The 10228-nt window shown below is 40.7% G+C and overlaps 1 protein-coding gene across 4 annotated transcripts in view; it reads right to left on the bottom strand.

Moving 5' to 3' along the window:
• Positions 1-1929: 1929 nt before the first annotated feature.
• The window catches only part of ECT2 (epithelial cell transforming 2), a 64909-nt gene continuing 56610 nt past the window's right edge, over positions 1930-10228 (bottom strand). For 3 of the 4 annotated variants that reach the window (XM_058187253.1, XM_058187254.1, XM_058187255.1), the window contains exons 23-25: positions 9406-9552; positions 5831-6062; positions 1930-3258 (exon numbers count right to left, since the gene is read on the bottom strand). In XM_058187253.1, the coding sequence (XP_058043236.1) occupies positions 5841-6062; positions 9406-9552 (369 nt within the window). In that variant the 3' untranslated portion in view covers positions 1930-3258; positions 5831-5840. The remainder of the gene's footprint in view (positions 3259-5830; positions 6063-9405; positions 9553-10228) is intronic. The other variant, XM_058187256.1, reaches the window with a different exon arrangement.

Below are 10228 nucleotides of genomic sequence, written 5' to 3'. Positions count from 1 at the left end.
CTGCAAAAGGGTACCAGACTGTCAGGGGTGAAATGTAAAATGTGTTACTACCAGTTCTGTGGGCGTGGCTTTGGGGGGGTAATGTGACTGGGTGGGCGTGGCCAACTTTTTTTTTTTACTTTTAAAAGCATTTTTTCATTAAAAAATGCTTTTAAAAACCAGGCAACTCAGCTGGGATCGCCAGAGGAGCCTTTTAAAAGCATTTTTTCTTCGGCCAAAAAAATGCTTTTAAAAGTTTAAAAAAAAAAGCCTCTGATGATCGCACGGCTCAGCTGGGATCATCAGAGGCTTTTAAAAGCATTTTTTACAACCTTTTAAAAGCCTCTGATGATCCCAGCTGAGCCACGCGATCATCAGAGGCCTTTTTTTTAGTTTTAAAAGCATTTTTTCGGCCAAAGAAAAAATGCTTTTAAAAGCAAAAAAAAAAAAACCCCTCTGATGATCGCACAGCTCAGCTGGGCATGGGTGGGCAAGGATTTTTGCTACCATTTCTCCAAACCACCGCTGCCATTGCTACCGGATCGGACGGTCCGGTCCGAACCAGGAGCATTTCACCCCTGCAGACTGTGAATGCCGATGTCCTTAGAAACCAAATGCTTTCATGAAACAGCAAAAGAACTTCAAAGGGTATATGTTGCTATGTGCTAAAACAGGCCGCCTTTCTTTGTTTCATAAATTGTTCCATTATTTTTTTTTCTAATGTCTATGCTGGCAGAGAATTTGGGGAATTGCAGTCCAGTCTAACAATCCCGAGAAGCATGAGGTTGGCCCATAAATGCCTTAATAGCTTCACAGGAAGAAAAAAAGCCTCTTCCAACAGAATCAGGAACTTTAAATAGAACTGACTGGAACATTTGACTATAGCACTGAAAAGAGAAAAAAGTTTTATCTTTGAAGCAATGATTCATTCCACCTTCGCACCCTTCTCATCAGAAGAGCTCTTGACCCTTAAAAAAAAAAAAAGGTGAAAAAGTTGATATAGCGAAATTGCTACACTGCCAGACTGTAGGAGGGCAAATTACTACAGCTTTAAATTAAAAAAACAAAACCAAACAAAAAACCCGTGGATAGCTCATCTGGAGAAAAATTGCCATTATATCTTAGTCACCTCTTGCTGTCTACCATTATATTACATTTCTTGCCTTGCTTCCAGTCCCACTTAATCTATTGTTAGAATATGAAGCTTCAGAGACTGACCTGAGGTAGCCTTCTGTATTTCTTTGCAGAGCCAAAACACAGATTGGATGCCAGATTCTCCAGCTTGGCAATGCCTCATGGTATAAAACTGGCCAATTAACCAGCTTTACCTTGGATGCCTACTGTGCAAAGAAGCTTCACTGGGTTGGCCAGGCCATCCTTTGAATTATGACACAGTCCGCCTACGATATCTTACTATTACAGTGCAACAGTGATTGTGGTCAGGAAATCACAAGGCTAGGGAGGATTTTGAGAACTTCATTCCCTGACCTCTTATCCACTAACCCAGGGGTCTGCAAACTTGGCTCTTTTAAGACTTGTGGACATCAACTCCCAGAGTTCCTCAGCCGGCTTTGCTTTGCTGGCTGAGGACTCTGGGAGTTGAAGTCCACAAGTTTTCTTTTATGTACACTGAGAGCATATGCACCAAGACAAATTCCTTGTGTGTCCAATCACACTTGGCCAATAAAATTCTATTCTATTCTATTCTATTCTATTCTATTCTATTCTATTCTATTCTATTCTATTCTATTAAAGTTGCTAAGGTTGGAGACCCCTGCACTAACCTATCCTCCAACTCTTGTGTGGAAAGGATACTTCAACCGCAAACCGTATTGAAAGCAATGATAAAGGAATATTTGAGCTTATGCACCCACCAACAAAGCCAACAGGATTCAGAATATCCAAACAACTAATTACATAAAGTAGGTAAGAATAAATGAGTTTGGAAAAACTGTGTTTTTTTTTTCCTATAAGAAACTTTAACAAACAACATAGTCGGCTGAGCTATTCATGCTGCAGAAACAGTTATTACAGAAGTTAGGACAAAGCATATACAATCAATGGGATTTATACATCCAAAATTACAGAGCTTGGTTTATTTTCAAAAGTTTCTGCTTGGCAAAGTATTTTTTTTAAAAGAATTAAAAAGTGATCAAGGTATACACTTGAGTGGCACTAACTTGTAGGTAGCGCTCTTGCCATTAAGAGGGTGGAGATTAAAGAATCCCATCCAATACCCTTTGCAAATAAAGGCTGCAAGAGAAAGTGTTTGATTGTGTGCAGAAATTTAATTCCCAGAACGAGTGGAGGAATAGTTTCTGGGAACTTCATTATTTTTCATGTTGCAAAAAAATTACAAGAGGGAGGGAGAGGGAGGGAATCAAAGGTTTAACATTTCAAATCAATTTATATGACAGACTATGAATTAAAAAATAGCAGCTGTAGATATTAAACTTAGATCTCCATTTTCATCTCATTTCTGAAACATGTGCATAAAAAGTCTTTATATAAAGGAAGTGTTTCACAAAGCTTTAGAGATAGTTTCTTCTTTTTAAAAAACAACAACTGGTCAGTACAATTATCTACAATAATTTTTCCAGGGGCTTCCATTTCTGTTGATTTTCCAAACTGTTGAACGAAAGTTGGAAAAAAAATAAAAGCAGATAAATTTTAGATCGTTGGGCAGGTACAGAGGTTGTCAGGAATCCATCACACCATATTGCCATTCTGAAATATATTTAAGCTTTAAAAAAATATTTCTTTTCAATAGAACATCAAAGGCTTCAATATTAAAGGAAGTCTATTCTCTCTATTTTAGATGTGAAACAAATATTTTACTTTAGATATTCATCCATGCAGTAGCTACTTCACAATATCCCATGTACAAAGGCTATTAAAAATGCAGGTCCTTTTAATGAATGGTTTACACTGAGCAAAATACCTCCATTATGTATGTAAAGCAATCTGTGCAAATTAATATGTGTTCTGTAACAAGGTCCATCCTATCTTTGCTCTGCAGGCAAAATCAGAGCATTCCCGGCAGTTTAACTTAGTGTTATCTAAAAGTTAACTAATTGCCACTAAGTGCTACCTAAATACCACCATTTATGTCAGCATATGATTGCCTGAACTCCTAGGACTTCCTTTGGTCCGTATCATGTTAAGCTGCGGTTCTTTTTTCCATCCATTTCATATCAAATGAGTAGTCGACCGACTGAAGGTATGGCTTCTCTTTTCAAATACTGATGGCAGATGGATCAAGGAAGGAGAATGGATGCTCTATATTGTTGCAGGGGGGGGGAGAGAAAAAACAAATGTTAAGACTATGATCTCTTGCAGGAAAAAATATATATATCAATAAAGTACCTTTCAAAATGTGTGAGTGAGGGAGGAAGCATAATCAAAGCTTTTTTTAGGAAACGGAATGAGAAAATTTTTTTTGTTTATTCTAAAACAGAAATCTTCCAAATGTCCTGAATGTTATACGTGGAATTTCTTATACCCCCTTTTTCATCGGTAAAAGCAACCCCAAGTGTCTTCAGCAACACGATTGACACAGATGTGTGTACGTTGCATTTATTTTAAAGTAGAGCTTCCCGTGATCTTTATGCCCTGCGAAGTTCCCGTCTGATGTGACCAACCCTCAAAAGAGAGGAAAATGATAAGATCTCATTTGTTATTTAATTTTATTTATTTACGAGCAGTTTTACCCTACCAAGCTTTAAAAAGATAACTTTATTGTCATTTTTTTAATTGCAAGCACACCAACCCACATTAAAAATAATGTTGCCTGCTTTCAAGAGAAAATGTTTGATTTGCTAAATAAGCAAATCTTATCTTCTTAGGACCAAATGTCATTCAGAACAGGTGGTCTTGTTGGGCTTGTAGCTCCTCCTCAAAGAACAAGGACAGGAGACTGAGAGGGCCTCTACACAACCATCTTGTGCAACGTTTATGGCAATTCCTGGACCAGGAGTTCCTGCACATGGTCTTTCATGCTTTGGTCATTTCTTGGTTATATTCCTTAAATTGGTTTTACATTGGGCTGTACTTGAAGACCAGCTGGAAGCTACAGATGGTGCAGTATTTATAAAAGTAGTGAATATATACATCTAATTTGTATGCTACCCAACTCATTGCAGCTCTAGACAGGGTTTAAAAAGGTAAAGGTAAAAGTTCCCCACGCACATATGTGCTAGTCGTTCCTGATTTTAGGGGGCGCTGCTCATTTCTGTTTCAAAGCCAAAGAGCCAGCGCTGTCCAAAGATGTCTCTGTGGTCATGTGGCCGGCATGACTAAATGCCAAAGGTGCACAGAACGCCGTTACCTTCCCACCAAAGGTGGTCCCTATTTTTTCTACTTGCATTTTTTACGTGATTTCGAACTGCTAGGTTGGAAGAAGCTGGGACAAGTAACGGGAGCTCACCCCCGTTATGCGGCACTAGGGATTCGAACCGCTGAACTGCCGACTTTTCGATCAACAAGCTCAGCGTCTTAGCCACTGAGCCACCACACCCCTAGGAGACAGGGTATAGTGTAAGTTTAACAAAATATACCCAACAAAATAAAAACTAAGATGACAATAACCTGGGGAAAGCAATACAATTCCCACAAAGGTCAATCTTTCTTAGCCTAGCACTTGTGGAAAGAGCCAGGTGTTCGAGGCTGGTTTAAAGCATGACAGAGGGCATGGACAGTCCTCATTGTGCCTATGCAATACCACTATTTTGCACTAGTTGTCAGCAGACTTCCAGATGTGGTTGTCTGGATGCTGGCTATCACCTTTAAATCTGTATGTGGCTTAGGACCTTTATAAGATTGGGAAAGGAGGACTTCCTTTGAGTTCTTCTTCCTAGAGGGAATTAGCCTTGGGACCCTTGAAAATAGGCCTTCCTCTGTTACTGTTCTTCTTCCTACCTAGAATTAGAGCAATTCCAACACTTTAGGAACAAAAGCTCATTAAGACTCGCTTGTTGCAGGAAGTCTCCGGGAACTGAAGTGTGCATGCCTTTCCCCTCCCTCCATATCTGTGATGGAAATCTATGTTTGAAAGCAATTAAGGATCATAAGTACTGATTTATTATTGCTCGTTTCATGTTATAGATGGAATGTATAACGCTAGTGTCGGTAGTGACCGAAGCAGATCATATGCCTGCATAATGAATTAACTAACTAAATTTGCCACCGGTTTTAAAGATCATTGAATGATGTTGATTGTCTGCACCAGACAAATGTAGTGAAACCCAAAGACAAGGAAGGAAAAGTTGGCCACAGTGCATCGCATCCTAGGTCCCCAAAGGTGCTTTTTCAAAAGGCAAGTTCTGAGCTGAACTGAAGAAGCTTCTTGGATGAGAAGGAAAACGTCTTCAAGAAAAATAAAAACAAAAAGCCCAGTTGCCTTTTGAAAAAGCACCTTTGGGACAACCATGACCTGGATGACTGAGAATCTCTGTAGACATCTCATCCCAGGCTACTTTGCACCATTGAGGCCATGAATATCTCTTGATGGTTCTGCTACAAACCAGCAGAAGGAGAATATATAGATGTAAAGATTATGGAAGGATGGACTGTTATGATATGATGTCCACATTGTTTTTGCTCAGGAAAGTTTAGGATTTTTTTTAAAAAGAAGGCTTAATCCAACAACATTTTGAAACTACCATAAACATGAGAAGAAACCCAGAAGTAAGCAGTATCTTATCTGGGACAGATTGTTAAATCAAAAGATCAAGATAGTTGCCCAGAGAACCCAAAGAGCGCCAGAATCCATTGAATCTTGGATAGACCATGTGCCGTATTTAACACAAATTATTTCGTCTCCAAGAAGTGCCCGCAAAGTGATGATGCTCACTTTAAGCAGCTTAAACTTCATCCCTGCTGGTGATTGGATAACAACTGGACAGGGAGCAGCTCTTTAAGTTTTCAGAGCTGGAAGCCATCCGCCCTTCTAGATCATGGGAACAACGGACTAGAGGTCGAGATCTAATATTTTGGGAGGTCCCGTCAATAGAGTTGGAACGTTGTATGTTAGTGAGATGCTTAATTGGTCCATTTAAGCTGTATGTAGAAGCAGTACGCATCATCTAAAAACAATACAGGAAGGAGGAAGAAAACAAGGTTAATCTACATATTGCACCCAAGCCAAACGTAAGGATTTTACATCCTTACTTTCACTAACATGGATTTTAACTGTAATTAGAGCTCTGCTACCCTTCAAATCAAAATACCAAGAATGTCCTTTCAACCCAACAGTGCAACATATTCAAGACAGTCTCAGCAAGATCTACTGTTCCCCGATCATGATTTTCTTACCAATATAACTAATCTTTTCAGCTGTTACAGCAATAAAAATCTTTCAAAAGGGGGGGAGAATCATTCTAGCATAAGACCACTGGAAGCTGGCAGTTGCATTAAGATAAAGAATGTATTTGACACCTCCTTCTCTATAAAGATATCCTTAAATAACATCAACACCTGTTGAAACCTTTAGATCTACTTTTAACCTTAATAACTATACAGATTATAAAACATATGCACTGAGTTTGAGTAGATGCTGATGAACAAAACGGCGTTGAATGTGTCTTAAGCATCTGTTTCTCTTTCTTCGACTTCCTATAAATCATGCGGAATAGAGATCATATCGTATCAACGGATACCATATAAACACTTCTGAATAGAGGTGGTTGTTGGCCTTCAACCAAGGTTATGATGGAGCTGAAGAAGGTCGCTAGGGCTGGTCCTCTGAGTTCCAGCGATCCCAGCACCCATTGCGGTCATGCGATTTGAGCGTTTGGCAGCTGGTTCACACTTACAACCTGTTATACATGGTCATGGGACTGCCATTTTCAACCTTCCCTGTAGATTTCATCAGAAAGACAGTGTTTCCTTTAAAAGTCAGGGAAGAATGCAAGTTGCTTGAGGTAAGACTCTCCCCACCAATGGACCCTCACCCAGCCTGTCTGCGTTTTGTGCTCTGCCAGCCACTCATGCACTCCCAGAACACCCTCCCCAACCCACACCGTGCCTCTCATGCATCCCATTGCACTTCCTCACACCCTTTCTAATGTGCCTCTAGTGCACCCCCACATCATCACTGCACCTCTCGGGCACCCCCTCACAGAACCCCAAACATGTTGTGACTCCAGCCCCCAAACCTGGCCCCATGCCCGGAAATGACTTGGAGCCGGGCCTGCTGCCAGAAAGTGATTTGGACAGTGAGAGGGAAGGGCCATCAGGACTTAACTTGGGAGCACCGGCTTCCCTGGCTCAGCTCCAGGAGCCAGAAGCAGGCCATACCCCACAGGATATAAAAGGCAGCTAGAGCTGGTGTGTCACTTTGTAACAGGCAAATCCACTCATTGACTAGAGCTGAAGCGTCGTGGAAAATAACGAGGGCTCTTGGCAGATGCTGGCTCTTTTGCTGCCAGAGCTGATAGTGCCAGCTAATTAAGCCATCATTTGGACGGAGGCGGAGGAGGACAGAACAAAACATGTGCTTATGCACTCTTGGGCCCTACCCAACTCACACCTCTCTCTCATGCCACGCTAGCACGTCCACTCTGACCCATCCCGTTTGTGAACCCCCTCACTCCCTCAGCACAGCCACTTAAGTGTCTGGGCCATGCAACTTCCTGCCAATTTCCCACTTGTGGGAAGCGTACCAGGTGGAGGTTGCCTTGCTCAACAGTTATGAGATTTGGTTAACAACAGCGAGCAGGTCCACAGCAAACAACGTGATCCCGCTCTACAGCAGGGGTGTCAAATTTGCGGCGTCATGTTGTCATCACATGACATATTGTGACTTTTTCCCCCTTCGCTAAACCAGGGGTGGGCGTGTCCAGTGCATGACGCATCCGGCCCGCAAGTTTGACACCCCTGCTCTACAGCCGTTATCGCCTAGTGATAGAAATTCCAATGGCTGTTGTATGTACAGAATACTACCTGTATTCTAAAATAGGATGCAGAAAACGGTAACAAGTTCCATCTGTCCACTGATGAAATAATGACCAGTAGTAAAATAATTTTTTTCCCCCTTCCTTGCACACATCAAAAGCCTTTCAAACAAGACTTGAGATAAAGAGGCAAAGAGTGAAGGAGAACCTGTTGCCCTTGAAGCACTGCTGAAGTAACTAAGCTGCTAATATTTAAGAGAACTTCTTTAACATGATTTTGTTATGATCTATGTGCAAAAAATATAAAGTTTGGTCTGGTTGGGGAATGGGAAACAGGAAAGTCAGCCATCACAGGCTTCTGCGTTAATTTGTGGCTAATGAAAGCACAAATTCATTTTAACTGAATTAATTGAAAGTTTTCTCCCCAAGTTCTTGGTTCAAGTTAGTAGCTTGAATATTTTTAGCAACTTATTTTTTGTCTGTAACAGGTTCTTCATATAGCCATCTGTGCATTCACACGGGTAAATTCATGTCTGCACAAACCGGGGATGAAAGCAAAGACTCATTGCCTCTATTTAGATGGGATGTTGGTAACATTTGGATAATCTTGTCAAATTCCAACTTACACAAACAATATCATGATACATTAGAAGGTATTTCTGGTTATTCAAATGGTTTTTAAACTTTTTCAGATGCTCTCAAAACATTTGTTTCGTTTTCTCAAAATCTCTCATTTGACATCTGCTAAATCAATCAATCAATCAATCAGGAGATCAACACTGACTGCTCTTTAGAAGGTCAGATCCTGAAGATGAAACTCAAATACTTTGGCCACCTAATGAGAAGGAAGGACTCACTGGAGAAGAGCCTAATGCTGGGAAAGATTGAGGGCAAAAGAAGAATGGGACGGCAGAGAATGATGTGGCTGGATGGAGTCACTGAAGCAGTAGGTGTGAGCTTAAAGGGACTCCAGAGGATGGTAGAGAATAGGGAGGCCTGGAGGAACGTTGTCCATGGGATCGCGATGGGTCGGATACGACTTCCCAACTAGCAACAACAACAAAATCAAGCTCAGTTTGTCCGTCATGCTTTTTTAAAATTTCTGGATACTATTGGAAAAAATGACTTTATTACTGAGGATTCTATTCTTTACTGTCTTCTAGCCACACTGACCAGACACCTTTGTTTCCCCAATATTGGGTCTTATATTAATTTTTGCTCCAAAAGACGCATTAGGTCTTATTTTCCTGTTAAGTCTTATTTTCAGGGAACTACAAAACTAAATGTGTGTGCGTGAGACTGACAATTTTTAACTGGGGCTTATTTTGGGGGTAGGGCTTCTATTATGAGCATCCTGAAAAATCATACCAGGGCTTATTTCCTGGCTGGGTCTTAGAAACACGGTAGTTAGCACGACTTCAGAAAGTTAAAATATGTGGTATTAGCAGTCCATTATTCCAGTAAGCACGACCCAGGACTCAATCTCCATCTTTGCTTGCATATTATTCCCGATTTCCCTTGGCAAGTCACTTACTGCTAAAGATGAAGTACTGGCAAGGCGGCCCCCTAAACAGCTTTCATTAGTGGTGCAGAAATTCTTGCCATCTACGCTGTTGTGGGCTATCAAAGCTCTTCGAAGGGCTCTCTTTGGGGTCTTGGAAAAAGAGAACGCTCTTGTAACCTGCAAAATTGTCGGCATGGAAAAAGGGATAAGTAAAACAAAGAAATTGTGCCAGATACTTACATTGGTTCCAATTATTAGTCGAAGAAGATTGTGCTGAGTTTTAAGTACACTATGATTCATAGAACGTTGCAATCTCATTTCAGGTTACACACACTTGCAACTTCAAATTTCCTTTTCTTTTGGTTTGCCAGGCGAAGCCGTCATGCAGCTCTATCGTAGACTTTCAATATGATTTACTGGACAAGGTTAGTTTTTTACGATATTATTTGTTTTACCGATTTGTATTTCATTTTTCCTTGTGCAAATTTGAGGTAAGTGCCTAGGACAGAGCTTCCATCCTTGAACAGCCAGCTTGAATTAGTTCGGCTATTAGTTGTTACTATTAATTTATTTTACTACTCTGAGTGATTAACAAGAGAACTGTAATAAATAGGGAAACACAGGGTGCAAATTTTCGAGGTTCTCAAATTGGTGAAATTATAGCCAGGCAATGCTTCGTGAGACAATGAGAATGTTCTAATGTTAGCAAGGCTAGCAAAAGATCAGTAAAGGTAGTCCTCCACTCACAGCCACAATTGAGGCCAACATTTCCGTTGCTAAGCAAGGCAGTCATTAAGTGAATTCCCCCCCCCCATTTTACGACCTTTCTTACCACAGTTGTTAAGTGAATCTA

Source organism: Ahaetulla prasina, chromosome 6 (genome assembly GCF_028640845.1).
Source record: "Ahaetulla prasina isolate Xishuangbanna chromosome 6, ASM2864084v1, whole genome shotgun sequence".
NCBI classification, from domain to species: domain Eukaryota; kingdom Metazoa; phylum Chordata; class Lepidosauria; order Squamata; family Colubridae; genus Ahaetulla; species Ahaetulla prasina.
This window is presented reverse-complemented; position numbering and strand designations above follow the sequence as displayed.